Here is a 21361-nt window from a genome sequence, read left to right on the forward strand (position 1 = left end):
GCACCAGCAGAATAGTGAGTGCAGCTCTGGAGTTTAATACAGGATGTAACTCAGGATCAGTAATGTAATGTATGTACACAGTGACTGTACCAGCAGAATAGTGAGTGCAGCTCTGGAGTATAATACAGGATGTAACTCAGGATCAGTAATGTAATGTATGTACACAGTGACTGCACCAGCAGAATAGTGAGTGCAGCTCTGGAGTATAATACAGGATGTAACTCAGGATCAGTAATGTAATGTATGTACACTGACTGCACCAGCAGAATAGTGAGTGCAGCTCTGGAGTATAATACAGGAGGTAACGCAGGATCAGTAATGTAATGTATGTACACAGTGACTGCACCAGCAGAATAGTGAGTGCAGCTCTGGAGTTTAATACAGGAGGTAACTCAGGATCAGTAATGTAATGTATGTACACAGTGACTGCACCAGCAGAATAGTGAGTGCAGCTCTGGAGTATAATACAGGATGTAACTCAGGATCAGTAATGTAATGTATGTACACAGTGACTGCACCAGCAGAATAGTGAGTGCAGCTCTGGAGTATAATACAGGATGTAACTCAGGATCAGTAATGTAATGTATGTACACAGTGACTGCACCAGCAGAATAGTGAGTGCAGCTCTGGAGTTTAATACAGGAGGTAACTCAGGATCAGTAATGTAATGTATGTACACAGTGACTGCACCAGCAGAATAGTGAGTGCAGCTCTGGAGTTTAATACAGGAGGTAACTCAGGATCAGTAATGTAATGTATGTACACAGTGACTGCACCAGCAGAATAGTGAGTGCAGCTCTGGAGTTTAATACAGGATGTAACTCAGGATCAGTAATGTATGTACACAGTGACTGCACCAGCAGAATAGTGAGTGCAGCTCTGGAGTATAATACAGGATGTAACTCAGGATCAGTAATGTAATGTATGTACACAGTGACTGCACCAGCAGAATAGTGAGTGCAGCTCTGGGGTATAATACAGGATGTAACTCAGGATCAGTAATGTAATGAATGTACACAGTGACTGCACCAGCAGAATAGTGAGTGCAGCTCTGGAGTATAATACAGGATGTAACTCAGGATCAGTAATATAATGTATGTACACAGTGACTGCACCAGCAGAATAGTGAGTGCAGCTCTGGAGTATAATACAGGATGTAACTCAGGATCAGTAATGTAATGTATGTACACAGTGACTGCACCAGCAGAATAGTGAGTGCAGCTCTGGAGTATAATACAGGATGTAACTCAGGATCAGTAATGTAATGTATGTACACAGTGACTGCACCACCAGAATAGTGAGTGCAGCTCTGGAGTATAATACAGGATGTAACTCAGGATCAGTAATGTAATGTATGTACACAGTGACTGCACCAGCAGAATAGTGAGTGCAGCTCTGGAGTATAATACAGGATGTAACTCAGGATCAGTAATATAATGTATGTACACAGTGACTGCACCAGCAGAATAGTGAGTGCAGCTCTGGAGTATAATACAGGATGTAACTCAGGATCAGTAATGTAATGTATGTACACAGTGACTGCACCAGCAGAATAGTGAGTGCAGCTCTGGAGTATAATACAGGATGTAACTCAGGATCAGTAATGTAATGTATGTACACAGTGACTGCACCAGCAGAATAGTGAGCGCAGCTCTGGGGTATAATACAGGATGTAATTCAGGATCAGTAATGTAATGTATGTACACAGTGACTGCACCAGCAGAATAGTGAGTGCCGCTCTGGGGTATAATACAGGAGGTAACTCAGGATCAGTAATGTAATGTATGTACACAGTGACTGCACCACCAGAATAGTGAGTGCAGCTCTGGAGTATAATACAGGATGTAACTCAGGATCAGTAATGTAATGTATGTACACAGTGACTGCACCAGCAGAATAGTGAGTGCAGCTCTGGAGTATAATACAGGAGGTAACTCAGGATCAGTAATGTAATGTATGTACACAGTGACTGCACCAGCAGAATAGTGAGTGCAGCTCTGGAGTATAATACAGGATGTAACTCAGGATCAGTAATGTAATGAATGTACACAGTGACTGCACCAGCAGAATAGTGAGTGCAGCTCTGGAGCATAATACAGGATGTAACTCAGGATCAGTAATGTAATGTATGTACACAGTGACTGCACCAGCAGAATAGTGAGTGCAGCTCTGGAGTTTAATACAGGATGTAACTCAGGATCAGTAATGTAATGTATGTACACAGTGACTGCACCAGCAGAATAGTGAGTGCAGCTCTGGAGTATAATACAGGATGTAACTCAGGATCAGTAATGTATGTACACAGTGACTGCACCAGCAGAATAGTGAGTGCAGCTCTGGAGTTTAATACAGGATGTAACTCAGGATCAGTAATGTAATGTATGTACACAGTGACTGTACCAGCAGAATAGTGAGTGCAGCTCTGGAGTATAATACAGGATGTAACTCAGGATCAGTAATGTAATGTATGTACACAGAGACTGCACCAGCAGAATAGTGAGTGCAGCTCTGGTGTATAATACAGGAGGTAACGCAGGATCAGTAATGTAATGTATGTACACAGTGACTGCACCAGCAGAATAGTGAGTGCAGCTCTGGAGTTTAATACAGGAGGTAACTCAGGATCAGTAATGTAATGTATGTACACAGTGACTGCACCAGCAGAATAGTGAGTGCAGCTCTGGAGTATAATACAGGATGTAACTCAGGATCAGTAATGTAATGTATGTACACAGTGACTGCACCAGCAGAATAGTGAGTGCAGCTCTGGAGTATAATACAGGATGTAACTCAGGATCAGTAATGTAATGTATGTACACAGTGACTGCACCAGCAGAATAGTGAGTGCAGCTCTGGAGTTTAATACAGGAGGTAACTCAGGATCAGTAATGTAATGTATGTACACAGTGACTGCACCAGCAGAATAGTGAGTGCAGCTCTGGAGTTTAATACAGGAGGTAACTCAGGATCAGTAATGTAATGTATGTACACAGTGACTGCACCAGCAGAATAGTGAGTGCAGCTCTGGAGTTTAATACAGGATGTAACTCAGGATCAGTAATGTATGTACACAGTGACTGCACCAGCAGAATAGTGAGTGCAGCTCTGGAGTATAATACAGGATGTAACTCAGGATCAGTAATGTAATGAATGTACACAGTGACTGCACCAGCAGAATAGTGAGTGCAGCTCCGGAGTATAATACAGGATGTAACTCAGGATCAGTAATTTAATGTATGTACACAGTGACTGCACCAGCAGAATAGTGAGTGCAGCTCTGGAGTATAATACAGGATGTAACTCAGGGTCAGTAATGTAATGTATGTACACAGTGACTGCACCAGCAGAATAGTGAGTGCAGCTCTGGGGTATAATACAGGAGGTAACTCAGGATCAGTAATGTAATGTATGTACACAGTGACTGCACCAGCAGAATAGTGAGTGCAGCTCTGGAGTATAATACAGGAGGTAACTCAGGATCAGTAATGTAATGTATGTACACAGTGACTGCACCAGCAGAATAGTGAGTGCAGCTCTGGAGTATAATACAGGATGTAACTCAGGATCAGTAATATAATGTATGTACACAGTGACTGCACCAGCAGAATAGTGAGTGCAGCTCTGGAGCATAATACAGGATGTAACTCAGGATCAGTAATGTAATGTATGTACACAGTGACTGCACCAGCAGAATAGTGAGTGCAGCTCTGGAGCATAATACAGGATGTAACTCAGGATCAGTAATGTAATGTATGTACACAGTGACTGCACCAGCAGAATAGTGAGAGCAGCTCTGGAGTATAATACAGGATGTAACTCAGGATCAGTAATGTAATGTATGTACACAGTGACTGCACCAGCAGAATAGTGAGAGCAGCTCTGGAGTATAATACAGGATGTAACTCAGGATCAGTAATGTAATGTATGTACACAGTGACTCCACCAGCAGAATAGTGAGAGCAGCTCTGGAGTATAATACAGGATGTAACTCAGGATCAGTAATGTAATGTATGTACACAGTGACTGTACCAGCAGAATAGTGAGTGCAGCTCTGGAGCATAATACAGGATGTAACTCAGGATCAGTAATGTAATGTATGTACACAGTGACTGCACCAGCAGAATAGTGAGTGCAGCTCTGGAGCATAATACAGGATGTAACTCAGGATCAGTAATGTAATGTATGTACACAGTGACTCCACCAGCAGAATAGTGAGAGCAGCTCTGGAGTATAATACAGGATGTAACTCAGGATCAGTAATGTAATGTATGTACACAGTGACTGTACCAGCAGAATAGTGAGTGCAGCTCTGGAGTATAATACAGGATGTAACTCAGGATCAGTAATGTAATGTATGTACACAGTGACTGCACCAGCAGAATAGTGAGTGCAGCTCTGGAGGATAATACAGGATGTAACTCAGGATCAGTAATGTAATGTATGTACACAGTGACTGCACCAGCAGAATAGTGAGTGCAGCTCTGGAGGATAATACAGGAGGGAACTCAGGACCAGTAATGTAATGTATGTACACAGTGACTGCACCAGCAGAATAGTGAGTGCAGCTCTGGAGGATAATACAGGATGTAACTCAGGATCAGTAATGTAATGTATGTACACAGTGACTGCACCAGCAGAATAGTGAGTGCAGCTCTGGAGTATAATACAGGAGGGAACTCAGGACCAGTAATGTAATGTATGTACACAGTGACTGCACCAGCAGAATAGTGAGTGCAGCTCTGGAGCATAATACAGGATGTAACTCAGGATCAGTAATGTAATCTATGTACACAGTGACTGCACCAGCAGAATAGTGAGTGCAGCTCTGGAGTATAATACAGGATGTAACTCAGTATCAGTAATGTAATGTATGTACACAGTGACTGCACCAGCAGAATAGTGAGTGCAGCTCTGGAGTATAATACAGGATGTAACTCAGGATCAGTAATGTAATGTATGTACACAGTGACTGCACCAGCAGAATAGTGAGTGCAGCTCTGGAGTATAATACAGGATGTAACTCAGTATCAGTAATGTAATGTATGTACACAGTGACTGCACCAGCAGAATAGTGAGTGCAGCTCTGGAGTATAATACAGGATGTAACTCAGGATCAGTAATGTAATGTATGTACACAGTGACTGCACCAGCAGAATAGTGAGTGCAGCTCTGGAGTATAATACAGGAGGTAACTCAGGACCAGTAATGTAATGTATGTACACAGTGACTGCACCAGCAGAATAGTGAGTGCAGCTCTGGAGTATAATACAGGATGTAACTCAGTATCAGTAATGTAATGTATGTACACAGTGACTGCACCAGCAGAATAGTGAGTGCAGCTCTGGAGCATAATACAGGATGTAACTCAGGATCAGTAATGTAATGTATGTACACAGTGACTGCACCAGCAGAATAGTGAGTGCAGCTCTGGAGTATAATACAGGATATAACTCAGGATCAGTAATGTAATGTATGTACACAGTGACTGCACCAGCAGAATAGTGAGTGCAGCTCTGGAGTATAATACAGGATATAACTCAGGATCAGTAATGTAATGTATGTACACAGTGACTGCACCAGCAGAATAGTGAGTGCAGCTCTGGAGTATAATACAGGATGTAACTCAGGATCAGTAATGTAATGTATGTACACAGTGACTGCACCAGCAGAATAGTGAGTGCAGCTCCGGAGTATAATACAGGATGTAACTCAGGATCAGTAATGTAATGTATGTACACAGTGACTGCACCAGCAGAATAGTGAGTGCAGCTCTGGAGTATAATACAGGATGTAACTCAGGATCAGTAATGTAATGTATGTACACAGTGACTGCACCAGCAGAATAGTGAGTGCAGCTCTGGAGTATAATACAGGATGTAACTCAGGATCAGTAATGTAATGTACACAGTGACTGCACCAGCAGAATAGTGAGTGCAGCTCTGGAGCATAATACAGGATGTAACTCAGGATCAGTAATGTAATGTATGTACACAGTGACTGCAACAGCAGAATAGTGAGTGCAGCTCTGGGGTATAATACAGGATGTAACTCAGGATCAGTAATGTAATGTATGTACACAGTGATTACACCAGCAGAATAGTGAGTGCAGCTCTGGAGTATAATACAGGATGTAACTCAGGATCAGTAATGTAATGTATGTACACAGTGACTGCACCAGCAGAATAGTGAGTGCAGCTCTGGAGTATAATACAGGATGTAACTCAGGATCAGTAATGTAATGTATGTACACAGTGACTGCACCAGCAGAATAGTGAGTGCAGCTCTGGAGTATAATACAGGAGGTAACTCAGGACCAGTAATGTAATGTATGTACACAGTGACTGCACCAGCAGAATAGTGAGTGCTGCTCTGGAGTATAATACAGGAGGTAACTCAGGATCAGTAATGTAATGTATGTACACAGTGACTGCACCAGCAGAATAGTGAGTGCAGCTCTGGAGTATAATACAGGAGGTAACTCAGGATCAGTAATGTAATGTACACAGTGACTGCACCAGCAGAATAGTGAGTGCAGCTCTGGAGCATAATACAGGATGTAACTCAGGATCAGTAATGTAATGTATGTATACAGTGACTGCACCAGCAGAATAGTGAGTGCAGCTCTGGAGGATAATACAGGATGTAACTCAGGATCAGTAATGTAATGTATGCACACAGTGACTGCACCAGCAGATTAGTGAGTGCAGCTCTGGGGTATAATACAGGAGGTAACTCAGGATCAGTAATGTAATGTATGTACACAGTGACTGCACCAGCAGAATAGTGAGTGCAGCTCTGGAGTATAATACAGGAGGTAACTCAGGACCAGTAATGTAATGTATGTACACAGTGACTGCACCAGCAGAATAGTGAGTGCAGCTCTGGGGTATAATACAGGATGTAACTCAGGATCAGTAATGTAATGTATGTACACAGTGACTGCACCAGCAGAATAGTGAGTGCAGCTCTGGGGTATAATACAGGATGTAACTCAGGATCAGTAATGTAATGTATGTACACAGTGACTGCACCAGCAGAATAGTGAGTGCCGCTCTGGGGTATAATACAGGAGGTAACTCAGGATCAGTAATGTAATGTATGTACACAGTGACTGCACCAGCAGAATAGTGAGTGCAGCTCTGGAGTATAATACAGGATGTAACTCAGGATCAGTAATGTAATGTATGTATACAGTGACTGCACCAGCAGAATAGTGAGTGCAGCTCTGGAGTATAATACAGGATGTAACTCAGGATCAGTAATGTAATGTATGTACACAGTGACTGCACCAGCAGAATAGCGAGTGCAGCTCTGGAGTATAATACAGGATGTAACTCAGGATCAGTAATGTAATGTATGTACACAGTGACTGCACCAGCAGAATAGTGAGCGCAGCTCTGGAGTATAATACAGGAGGTAACTCAGGATCAGTAATGTAATGTATGTACACAGTGACTGCACCAGCAGAATAGTGAGTGCAGCTCTGGGGTATAATACAGGATGTAACTCAGGATCAGTAATGTAATGTATGTACACAGTGACTGCACCAGCAGAATAGTGAGGGCAGCTCTGGAGTATAATACAGGATATAACTCAGGATCAGTAATGTAATGTATGTACACAGTGACTGCACCAGCAGAATAGTGATTGCAGCTCTGGGGTATAATAAAGGATGTAACTCAGGATCAGTAATGTAATGTATGTACACAGTGACTGCACCAGCAGAATAGTGAGTGCCGCTCTGGGGTATAATACAGGAGGTAACTCAGGATCAGTAATGTAATGTATGTACACAGTGACTGCACCACCAGAATAGTGAGTGCAGCTCTGGAGTATAATACAGGATGTAACTCAGGATCAGTAATGTAATGTATGTACACAGTGACTGCACCAGCAGAATAGTGAGTGCAGCTCTGGAGTATAATACAGGAGGTAACTCAGGATCAGTAATGTATGTACACAGTGACTGCACCAGCAGAATAGTGAGTGCAGCTCTGGAGTATAATACAGGATGTAACTCAGGATCAGTAATGTAATGTATGTACACAGTGACTGCACCAGCAGAATAGTGAGTGCAGCTCTGGGGTATAATACAGGAGGTAACTCAGGATCAGTAATGTAATGTATGTACACAGTGACTGCACCAGCAGAATAGTGAGTGCCGCTCTGGGGTATAATACAGGATGTAACTCAGGATCAGTAATGTAATGTATGTACACAGTGACTGCACCAGCAGAATAGTGAGTGCACCTCTGGAGTATAATACAGGAGGTAACTCAGGATCAGTAATGTGATGTATGTACACAGTGACTGCACCAGCAGAATAGTGAGTGCTGCTCTGGAGTATAATACAGGAGGTAACTCAGGATCAGTAATGTAATGTATGTACACAGTGACTGCACCAGCAGAATAATGAGTGAAGCTCTGGAGTATAATACAGGAGGTAACTCAGGATCAGTAATGTAATGTATGTACACAGTGACTGCACCAGCAGAATAGTGAGTGCAGCTCTGGGGTATAATACAGGATGTAACTCAGGATCAGCAATGTAATGTATGTACACAGTGACTGCACCAGCAGAATAGTGAGTGCAGCTCTGAAGTATAATACAGGAGGTAACTCAGGATCAGTAATGTAATGTATGTACACAGTGACTGCACCAGCAGAATAGTGAGCGCAGCTGTGGAGTATAATACAGGAGGTAACTCAGGATCAGTAATGTAATGTATGTACACAGTGACTGCACCAGCAGAATAGTGAGTGCAGCTCTGGAGTATAATACAGGATGTAACTCAGGATCAGTAATGTAATGTATGTACACAGTGACTGCACCAGCAGAATAGTGAGTGCAGCTCTGGAGTATAATACAGGATGTAACTCAGGATCAGTAATGTATGTACACAGTGACTGCACCAGCAGAATAGTGAGTGCAGCTCTGGAGTATAATACAGGAGGTAACTCAGGATCAGTAATGTAATGTATGTACACAGTGACTGCACCAGCAGAATAGTGAGTGCAGCTCTGGAGTATAATACAGGATGTAACTCAGGATCAGTAATGTAATGTATGTACACAGTGACTGCACCAGCAGAATAGTGAGTGCAGCTCTGGAGTATAATACAGGATGTAACTCAGTATCAGTAATGTAATGTATGTACACAGTGACTGCACCAGCAGAATAGTGAGTGCAGCTCTGGAGTATAATACAGGATGTAACTCAGGATCAGTAATGTAATGTATGTACACAGTGACTGCACCAGCAGAATAGTGAGTGCAGCTCTGGAGTATAATACAGGATGTAACTCAGGATCAGTAATGTAATGTATGTACACAGTGACTGCACCAGCAGAATAGTGAGTGCAGCTCTGGGGTATAATACAGGAGGTAACTCAGGATCAGTAATGTAATGTATGTACACAGTGAATGCACCAGCAGAATAGTGAGTGCAGCTCTGGAGTATAATACAGGATGTAACTCAGGATCAGTAATGTAATGTATGTACACAGTGACTGCACCAGCAGAATAGTGAGTGCAGCTCTGGAGTATAATACAGGATGTAACTCAGGATCAGTAATGTAATGTATGTACACAGTGACTGCACCAGCAGAATAGTGAGTGCAGCTCTGGAGTATAATACAGGATGTAACTCAGGATCAGTAATGTAATGTATGTACACAGTGACTGCACCAGCAGAATAGTGAGTGCAGCTCTGGAGTATAACACAGGAGGTAACTCAGGATCAGTAATGTAATGTATGTACACAGTGACTGCACCAGCAGAATAGTGAGTGCAGCTCTGGGGTATAATACAGGAGGTAACTCAGGATCAGTAATGTAATGTATGTACACAGTGACTGCACCAGCAGAATAGTGAGTGCAGCTCTGGAGTATAATACAGGATGTAACTCAGGATCAGTAATGTAATGTATGTACACAGTGACTGCACCAGCAGAATAGTGAGTGCAGCTCTGGAGTATTATACAGGATGTAACTCAGGATCAGTAATGTAATGTATGTACACAGTGACTGCACCAGCAGAATAGTGAGTGCAGCTCTGGAGTATAATACAGGATGTAACTCAGGATCAGTAATGTAATGTATGTACACAGTGACTGCACCAGCAGAATAGTGAGTGCAGCTCTGGAGTATAATACAGGAGGTAACTCAGGATCAGTAATGTAATGTATGTACACAGTGACTGCACCAGCAGAATAGTGAGCGCAGCTCTGGGGTATAATACAGGATGTAACTCAGGATCAGCAATGTAATGTATGTACACAGTGACTGCACCAGCAGAATAGTGAGTGCAGCTCTGGAGTATAATACAGGATGTAACTCAGGATCAGTAATGTAATGTATGTACACAGTGACTGCAGCAGCAGAATAGTGAGTGCAGCTCTGGGGTATAATACAGGATGTAACTCAGGATCAGTAATGTATGTACACAGTGACTGCACCAGCAGAATAGTGAGTGCAGCTCTGGAGTATAATACAGGAGGTAACTCAGGATCAGTAATGTAATGTATGTACACAGTGACTGCACCAGCAGAATAGTGAGTGCAGCTCTGGAGTATTATACAGGATGTAACTCAGGATCAGTAATGTAATGTATGTACACAGTGACTGCACCAGCAGAATAGTGAGTGCAGCTCTGGAGTATAATACAGGATGTAACTCAGGATCAGTAATGTAATGTATGTACACAGTGACTGCACCAGCAGAATAGTGAGTGCAGCTCTGGAGTATAATACAGGAGGTAACTCAGGATCAGTAATGTAATGTATGTACACAGTGACTGCACCAGCAGAATAGTGAGCGCAGCTCTGGGGTATAATACAGGATGTAACTCAGGATCAGCAATGTAATGTATGTACACAGTGACTGCACCAGCAGAATAGTGAGTGCAGCTCTGGAGTATAATACAGGATGTAACTCAGGATCAGTAATGTAATGTATGTACACAGTGACTGCAGCAGCAGAATAGTGAGTGCAGCTCTGGGGTATAATACAGGATGTAACTCAGGATCAGTAATGTATGTACACAGTGACTGCACCAGCAGAATAGTGAGTGCAGCTCTGGAGTATAATACAGGAGGTAACTCAGGATCAGTAATGTAATGTATGTACACAGTGACTGCACCAGCAGAATAGTGAGTGCAGCTCTGGAGTATAATACAGGAGGTAACTCCGGATCAGTAATGTAATGTATGTACACAGTGACTGCACCAGCAGAATAGTGAGTGCAGCTCTGGAGTATAATACAGGATGTAACTCAGGATCAGTAATGTAATGTATGTACACAGTGACTGCACCAGCAGAATAGTGAGTGCAGCTCTGGAGTATAATACAGGATGTAACTCAGGATCAGTAATGTAATGTATGTACACAGTGACTGCACCAGCAGAATAGTGAGTGCAGCTCTGGAGTATAATACAGGATGTAACTCAGGATCAGTAATGTAATGTATGTACACAGTGACTGCACCAGCAGAATAGTGAGTGCAGCTCTGGGGTATAATACAGGAGGTAACGCAGGATCAGTAATGTAATGTATGTACACAGTGACTGCACCAGCAGAATAGTGAGTGCAGCTCTGGGGTATAATACAGGATGTAACTCAGGATCAGTAATGTAATGTATGTACACAGTGACTGCACCAGCAGAATAGTGAGTGCAGCTCTGAAGTATAATACAGGATGTAACTCAGGATCAGTAATGTAATGTATGTACACAGTGACTGCACCAGCAGAATAGTGAGTGCAGCTCTGGGGTATAATACAGGATGTAACTCAGGATCAGCAATGTAATGTATGTACACAGTGACTGCACCAGCAGAATAGTGAGTGCAGCTCTGAAGTATAATACAGGATGTAACTCAGGATCAGTAATGTAATGTATGTACACAGTGACTGCACCAGCAGAATAGTGAGTGCAGCTCTGAAGTATAATACAGGATGTAACTCAGGATCAGTAATGTAATGTATGTACACAGTGACTGCACCAGCAGAATAGTGAGTGCAGCTCTGGGGTATAATACAGGATGTAACTCAGGATCAGCAATGTAATGTATGTACACAGTGACTGCACCAGCAGAATAGTGAGTGCAGCTCTGAAGTATAATACAGGATGTAACTCAGGATCAGTAATGTAATGTATGTACACAGTGACTGCACCAGCAGAATAGTGAGTGCAGCTCTGGGGTATAATACAGGATGTAACTCAGGATCAGTAATGTATGTACACAGTGACTGCACCAGCAGAATAGTGAGTGCAGCTCTGGAGTATAATACAGGATGTAACTCAGGATCAGTAATGTAATGTATGTACACAGTGACTGCACCAGCAGAACAGTGAGTGCAGCTCTGGAGTATAATACAGGAGGTAACTCAGGATCAGTAATGTAATGTATGTACACAGTGACTGCACCAGCAGAATAGTGAGTGCAGCTCTGAAGTATAATACAGGATGTAACTCAGGATCAGCAATGTAATGTATGTACACAGTGAATGCACCAGCAGAATAGTGAGTGCAGCTCTGGAGTATAATACAGGATGTAACTCAGGATCAGTAATGTAATGTATGTACACAGTGACTGCACCAGCAGAATAGTGAGTGCAGCTCTGGGGTATAATACAGGATGTAACTCAGGATCAGTAATGTAATGTATGTACACAGTGACTGCACCAGCAGAATAGGGAGTGCAGCTCTGGGGTATAATACAGGAGGTAACTCAGGATCAGTAATGTAATGTATGTACACAGTGACTTCTCCAGCAGAATAGTGAGTGCAGCTCTGGAGTATAATACAGGATGTAACTCAGGATCAGTAATGTAATGTATGTACACAGTGAATGCACCAGCAGAATAGTGAGTGCAGCTCTGGAGTATAATACAGGATGTAACTCAGGATCAGTAATGTAATGTATGTACACAGTGACTGCACCAGCAGAATAGTGAGTGCAGCTCTGGAGTATAATACAGGATGTAACTCAGGATCAGTAATGTAATGTATGTACACAGTGACTGCACCAGCAGAATAGTGAGTGCAGCTCTGGAGTATAATACAGGATGTAACTCAGGATCAGTAATGTAATGTATGTACACAGTGACTGCACCAGCAGAATAGTGAGTGCAGCTCTGGAGTATAATACAGGATGTAACTCGGGATCAGTAATGTAATGTATGTACACAGTGACTGCACCAGCAGAATAGTGAGTGCAGCTCTGGAGTATAATACAGGATGTAACTTAGGATCAGTAATGTAATGTATGTACACAGTGACTGCACCAGCAGAATAGTGAGTGCAGCTCTGGAGTATAATACAGGATGTAACTTAGGATCAGTAATGTAATGTATGTACACAGTGACTGCACCAGCAGAATAGTGAGCGCAGCTCTGGAGTATAATACAGGAGGTAACTCAGGACCAGTAATGTAATGTATGTACACAGTGACTGCACCAGCAGAATAGTGAGTGCAGCTCTGGAGGATAATACAGGATGTAACTCAGGATCAGTAATGTAATGTATGTACACAGTGACTGCACCAGCAGAAAAGTGAGTGCAGCTCTGGAGTATAATACAGGATGTAACTTAGGATCAGTAATGTAATGTATGTACACAGTGACTGCACCAGCAGAATAGTGAGTGCAGCTCTGGAGTATAATACAGGATGTAACTCAGGAACAGTAATGTAATGTATGTACATAGTGACTGCTCCAGCAGAATAGTGAGTGCAGCTCTGGAGTATAGTACAGGATGTAACTCAGGATCAGTAATGTAATGTATGTACACAGTGACTGCACCAGCAGAATAGTGAGTGCAGCTCTGGAGTATAATACAGGATGTAAGTCAGGATCAGTAATGTAATGTATGTACACAGTGACTGCACCAGCAGAATAGTGAGTGCAGCTCTGGAGCATAATACAGGATGTAACTCAGGATCAGTAATGTAATGTATGTACACAGTGACTGCACCAGCAGAATAGTGAGTGCAGCTCTGGAGTATAATACAGGATGTAACTCAGGATTAGTAATGTATGTACACAGTGACTGCACCAGCAGAATAGTGAGTGCAGCTCTGGAGTATAATACAGGATGTAACTCAGGATCAGTAATGTAATGTATGTACACAGTGACTGCACCAGCAGAATAGTGAGTGCAGCTCTGGAGTATAATACAGGATGTAACTCAGGATCAGTAATGTAATGTATGTACACAGTGACTGCACCAGCAGAATAGTGAGTGCAGCTCTGGAGTATAATACAGGATGTAACTTAGGATCAGTAATGTAATGTATGTACACAGTGACTGCACCAGCAGAATAGTGAGCGCAGCTCTGGAGTATAATACAGGAGGTAACTCAGGACCAGTAATGTAATGTATGTACCCAGTGACTGCACCAGCAGAATAGTGAGTGCAGCTCTGGAGGATAATACAGGATGTAACTCAGGATCAGTAATGTAATGTATGTACACAGTGACTGCACCAGCAGAATAGTGAGTGCAGCTCTGGAGTATAATACAGGATGTAACTCAGGATCAGTAATGTAATGTATGTACACAGTGACTGCACCAGCAGAAAAGTGAGTGCAGCTCTGGAGTATAATACAGGATGTAACTTAGGATCAGTAATGTAATGTATGTACACAGTGACTGCACCAGCAGAATAGTGAGTGCAGCTCTGGAGTATAATACAGGATGTAACTCAGGATCAGTAATGTAATGTATGTACACAGTGACTGCACCAGCAGAATAGTGAGTGCAGCTCTGGAGTATAATACAGGATGTAACTCAGGATCAGTAATGTAATGTATGTACATAGTGACTGTACCAGCAGAATAGTGAGTGCAGCTCTGGGGTATAATACAGGATGTAACTCAGGATCAGTAATGTAATGTATGTACACAGTGACTGCACCAGCAGAATAGTGAGTGCAGCTCTGGAGTATAATACAGGATGTAACTCAGGATCAGTAATGTAATGTATGTACACAGTGACTGTACCAGCAGAATAGTGAGTGCAGCTCTGGGGTATAATACAGGATGTAACTCAGGATCAGTAATGTAATGTATGTACACAGTGACTGTACCAGCAGAATAGTGAGTGCAGCTCTGGGGTATAATACAGGATGTAACTCAGGATCAGTAATGTAATGTATGTACACAGTGACTGCACCAGCAGAATAGTGAGTGCAGCTCTGGAGTATAATACAGGATGTAACTCAGGATCAGTAATGTAATGTATGTACACAGTGACTGCACCAGCAGAATAGTGAGTGCAGCTCTGGGGTATAATACAGGAGGTAACTCAGGATCAGTAATGTAATGTATGTACACAATGACTGCACCAGCAGAATAGTGAGCGCAGCTCTGGAGTATAATACAGGATGTAACTCAGGATCAGTAATGTAATGTATGTACACAGTGACTGCACCAGCAGAATAGTGAGTGCAGCTCTGGGGTATAATACAGGAGGTAACTCAGGATCAGTAATGTAATGTATGTACACAGTGACTGCACCAGCAGAATAGTGAGCGCAGCTCTGGAGTATAATACAGGATGTAACTCAGGATCAGTAATGTAATGTATGTACACAGTGACTGCACCAGCAGAATAGTGAGTGCAGCTCTGGAGTATAATACAGGATGTAACTCAGGATTAGTAATGTATGTACACAGTGACTGCACCAGCAGAATAGTGAGTGCAGCTCTGGAGTATAATACAGGATGTAACTCAGGATCAGTAATGTAATGTATGTACACAGTGACTGCACCAGCAGAATAGTGAGTGCAGCTCTGGAGTATAATACAGGATGTAACTCAGGATCAGTAATGTAATGTATGTACACAGTGACTGCACCAGCAGAATAGTGAGTGCAGCTCTGGAGTATAATACAGGATGTAACTTAGGATCAGTAATGTAATGTATGTACACAGTGACTGCACCAGCAGAATAGTGAGCGCAGCTCTGGAGTATAATACAGGAGGTAACTCAGGACCAGTAATGTAATGTATGTACCCAGTGACTGCACCAGCAGAAAAGTGAGTGCAGCTCTGGAGTATAATACAGGATGTAACTTAGGATCAGTAATGTAATGTATGTACACAGTGACTGCACCAGCAGAATAGTGAGTGCAGCTCTGGAGTATAATACAGGATGTAACTCAGGATCAGTAATGTAATGTATGTACACAGTGACTGCACCAGCAGAATAGTGAGTGCAGCTCTGGAGTATAATACAGGATGTAACTCAGGATCAGTAATGTAATGTATGTACATAGTGACTGTACCAGCAGAATAGTGAGTGCAGCTCTGGGGTATAATACAGGATGTAACTCAGGATCAGTAATGTAATGTATGTACACAGTGACTGCACCAGCAGAATAGTGAGTGCAGCTCTGGAGTATAATACAGGATGTAACTCAGGATCAGTAATGTAATGTATGTACACAGTGACTGTACCAGCAGAATAGTGAGTGCAGCTCTGGGGTATAATACAGGATGTAACTCAGGATCAGTAATGTAATGTATGTACACAGTGACTGCACCAGCAGAATAGTGAGTGCAGCTCTGGAGTATAATACAGGATGTAACTCAGGATCAGTAATGTAATGTATGTACACAGTGACTGCACCAGCAGAATAGTGAGTGCAGCTCTGGGGTATAATACAGGAGGTAACTCAGGATCAGTAATGTAATGTATGTACACAATGACTGCACCAGCAGAATAGTGAGCGCAGCTCTGGAGTATAATACAGGATGTAACTCAGGATCAGTAATGTAATGTATGTACACAGTGACTGCACCAGCAGAATAGTGAGTGCAGCTCTGGGGTATAATACAGGAGGTAACTCAGGATCAGTAATGTAATGTATGTACACAGTGACTGCACCAGCAGAATAGTGAGTGCAGCTCTGGAGTATAATACAGGAGGTAACTCAGGATCAGTAATGTAATGTATGTACACAATGACTGCACCAGCAGAATAGTGAGCGCAGCTCTGGAGTATAATACAGGATGTAACTCAGGATCAGTAATGTAATGTATGTACACAGTGACTGCACCAGCAGAATAGTGAGTGCAGCTCTGGGGTATAATACAGGAGGTAACTCAGGATCAGTAATGTAATGTATGTACACAGTGACTGCACCAGCAGAATAGTGAGCGCAGCTCTGGAGTATAATACAGGATGTAACTCAGGATCAGTAATGTAATGTATGTACACAGTGACTGCACCAGCAGAATAGTGAGTGCAGCTCTGGAGTATAATACAGGAGGTAACTCAGGATCAGTAATGTAATGTATGTACACAATGACTGCACCAGCAGAATAGTGAGTGCAGCTCTGGAGTATAATACAGGATGTAACTCAGGATCAGTACTGTAATGTATGTACACAGTGACTGCACCAGCAGAATAGTGAGCGCAGCTCTGGAGTATAATACAGGATGTAACTCAGGATCAGTAATGTAATGTATGTACACAGTGACTGCACCAGCAGAATAGTGAGCGCAGCTCTGGAGTATAATACAGGATGTAACTCAGGATCAGTAATGTAATGTATGTACACAGTGACTGCACCAGCAGAATAGTGAGTGCAGCTCTGGAGTGTAATACAGGATGTAACTCAGGGTCAGTAATGTAATGTATGTACACAGTGACTGCACCAGCAGAATAGTGAGCGCAGCTCTGGAGTATAATACAGGATGTAACTCAGGATCAGTAATGTAATGTATGTACACAGTGACTGCACCAGCAGAATAGTGAGCGCAGCTCTGGAGTATAATACAGGATGTAACTCAGGATCAGTACTGTAATGTATGTACACAGTGACTGCACCAGCAGAATAGTGAGCGCAGCTCTGGAGTATAATACAGGATGTAACTCAGGATCAGTAATGTAATGTATGTACACAGTGACTGCACCAGCAGAATAGTGAGCGCAGCTCTGGAGTATAATACAGGATGTAACTCAGGATCAGTAATGTAATGTATGTACACAGTGACTGCACCAGCAGAATAGTGAGTGCAGCTCTGGAGTATAATACAGGATGTAACTCAGGGTCAGTAATGTAATGTATGTACACAGTGACTGCACCAGCAGAATAGTGAGCGCAGCTCTGGAGTATAATACAGGATGTAACTCAGGATCAGTAATGTAATGTATGTACACAGTGACTGCACCAGCAGAATAGTGAGTGCAGCTCTGGAGTATAATACAGGATTTGCAGTTATGAAGCTTTCCTTCTTCTCTGTTCTGTGCTGTAAGTCTTCTTGTACCTCCCGTGCAGTTCTGGTTGTGTGCGGGGTCTGCGCCTTCTTGCCCCCTGTGTTTTGTGCCCGCTCAGTCCCTTTGATCACTGTGTGCACTGACTGTATGATGTCTGTGTCCGGGCTGTAACCCCCATCATCTGCTCCATGGCTTTGTATGCGGATGTTGGTGGTGATGGAGGATGATGGATGAGGTTGTTGGTTTCTTTGATGCCGTGGATCATTTTCTCTTTTTCTCCCTTAGAGAGAACTGAAGGAGCAGCTCCAGACCCTGCAGGAGAGCGCACGGGGGCACGCGGAGGCGCTGCAGCTGCTGAAACGCCAGCTGGCCGAGACCAAGGTGAGACCCCCATCCAGGGCGCAGCCTGCCACATCTGCAGACGAGTGACCCCCACACACGCCAGGTCATGACTTCTGGCTACAGAGCGATGCTGCCTCTGGATAATTACTCAATAATAATGATTCAATACTCTTCATAGAATATTATACAGGAAAATGGGTTCAACAAGAAATAAGAGAACATAGAAATAGAATTAAAATCAATACAAAAACATCTGCAGGACGGACCCACAAGACATGTTATCCACAGAATGTAATGTAATAATGAGGAGGAGCCAGACATTCCACATCCTTCTGTCAATCACCTTACAAGGGTGGGAGCACTCCACAGAGACGCAAACGAGAAGGGTCGATCCACAGCTAGTGTTCTCTGAGCTAGTGGGGAGGCACGGCGCCTATAAAGTGCACGGCGCCTATAAAGGGCACGGCGCCTATAAAGTGCATAGCGCCTATAAAGTGCACATAAAGTGCACGGCGCCTATAAAGGGCACGGCGCCTATAAAGTGCATAGTGCCTATAAAGGGCACGGCGCCTATAAAGGGCACGGCGCCTATAAAGGGCACGGCGCCTATAAAGGGCACGGCGCCTATAAAGGGCACGGCACCTATAAAGGGCACGGCGCCTATAAAGGGCACGGCGCCTATAAAGGGCACGGCGTCTATAAAGGGCACGGCGCCTATAAAGGGCACGGCGCCTATAAAGGGCACGGCGCCTATAAAGGGCACGGCACCTATAAAGGGCACGGCGCCTATAAAGGGCACGGCGCCTATAAAGGGCACGGCGCCTATAAAGGACACGGCGCCTATAAAGTGCACGGCGCCTATAAAGGGCACGGCACCTATAAAGGGCACGGCGCCTATAAAGGGCACGGCGCCTATAAAGGGCACGGCGCCTATAAAGGGCACGGCGTCTGTAAAGGGCACGGCGCCTGTAAAGTGCACGGCGCCTATAAAGGGCACGGCGCCTATAAAGGGCACGGCGTCTATAAAGGGCACGGCGCCTATAAAGTGTATAGCGCCTATAAAGGGCACGGCGCCTATAAAGTGCATAGCGCCTATAAAGGGCACGGCGCCTATAAAGTGCACGGCGCCTATAAAGGGCACGGCGCCTATAAAGGGCACGGCGCCTATAAAGTGCACGGCGCCTATAAAGGGCATGGCGCCTATAAAGGGCACGGCGCCTATAAAGGGCATGGCGCCTATAAAGGGCACGGCGCCTATAAAGTGCATAGTGCCTATAAAGGGCATGGCGCCTATAAAGGGCACGGCGCCTATAAAGTGCATAGTGCCTATAAAGGGCATGGCGCCTATAAAGGGCATGGCGCCTATAAAGGGCATGGCGCCTATAAAGGGCATGGCGCCTATAAAGGGCACGGCGCCTATAAAGTGCATAGTGCCTATAAAGGGCATGGCGCCTATAAAGGGCACGGCGCCTATAAAGGGCACGGCGCCTATAAAGGGCACGGCGCCTATAAAGGGCATAGCGCCTATAAAGGGCATAGCGCCTATAAAGGGCATATAAAGTGCATAGCGCCTATAAAGGGCACAGCGCCTATAAAGGGCACAGCGCCTATAAAGGGCATGGCGCCTATAAAGGGCATAGCGCCTATAAAGTGCATGGCGCCTATAAAGGGCATGGCGCCTATAAAGGGCATGGCGCCTATAAAGTGCATGGCGCCTATAAAGTGCATGGCGCCTATAAAGGGCATAGTGCCTATAAAGTGCATAGCGCCTATAAAGGGCATAGTGCCTATAAAGGGCATGGCGCCTATAAAGGGCATAGTGCCTATAAAGGGCATGGCGCCTATAAAGGGCATAGTGCCTATAAAGGGCATGGCGCCTATAAAGTGCATGGCGCCTATAAAGTGCATAGCGCCTATAAAGTGCATAGCGCCTATAAAGTGCACATAAAGTGCACGGCGCCTATAAAGTGCACGGCGCCTATAAAGTGCACAGTGCCTATAAAGTGCACGGCGCCTATAAAGTGCACGGCGCCTATAAAGGGCACGGCGCCTATAAAGGGCACGGCGCCTATAAAGTGCATGGCGCCTATAAAGGGCATAGTGCCTATAAAGTGCATAGCGCCTATAAAGGGCATAGTGCCTATAAATTGCATGGCGCCTATAAAGGGCATAGTGCCTATAAAGGGCATGGCGCCTATAAAGGGCATAGTGCCTATAAAGGGCATGGCGCCTATAAAGTGCATGGCGCCTATAAAGTGCATAGCGCCTATAAAGTGCATAGCGCCTATAAAGTGCATAGCGCCTATAAAGGGCATAGCGCCTATAAAGTGCATAGCGCCTATAAAGTGCATAGCGCCTATAAAGTGCACATAAAGTGCACGGCGCCTATAAAGTGCACGGCGCCTATAAAGTGCATAGTGCCTATAAAGTGCATGGCGCCTATAAAGGGCATAGTGCCTATAAAGTGCATACCGCCTATAAAGTGCATAGCGCCTATAAAGTGCATAGTGCCTATAAAGTGCATGGCGCCTATAAAGTGCATAGCGCCTATAAAGGGCATAGTGCCTATAAAGGGCATGGCGCCTATAAAGTGCACGGCGCCTATAAAGTGCATAGCGCCTATAAAGTGCATAGCGCCTATAAAGGGCATAGTGCCTATAAAGTGCATGGCGCCTATAAAGGGCATAGTGCCTATAAAGGGCATGGCGCCTATAAAGGGCATGGCGCCTATAAAGGGCATGGCGCCTATAAGGGGCATAGCGCCTATAAAGGGCATAGCGCCTATAAAGGGCCTATA

The 21361-nt window shown here is 43.9% G+C and overlaps 1 protein-coding gene across 1 annotated transcript in view; it reads left to right on the plus strand.

Annotated features, from left to right (window-relative positions):
- Nucleotides 1-21361, plus strand: part of TRIM62 (tripartite motif containing 62) — a 171538-nt gene that overhangs the window by 110691 nt on the left and 39486 nt on the right. The window contains exon 3 of the mRNA XM_073656036.1: nucleotides 18508-18603. Coding sequence (XP_073512137.1) covers nucleotides 18508-18603 — 96 coding nt within the window. The remainder of the gene's footprint in view (nucleotides 1-18507; nucleotides 18604-21361) is intronic.

This window comes from Phyllobates terribilis, unplaced genomic scaffold (assembly GCF_046119375.1).
Source record: "Phyllobates terribilis strain yellow unplaced genomic scaffold, ASM4611937v1 Scaffold_12__6_contigs__length_324123572, whole genome shotgun sequence".
Classification (NCBI taxonomy): Eukaryota; Metazoa; Chordata; class Amphibia; order Anura; family Dendrobatidae; genus Phyllobates; species Phyllobates terribilis.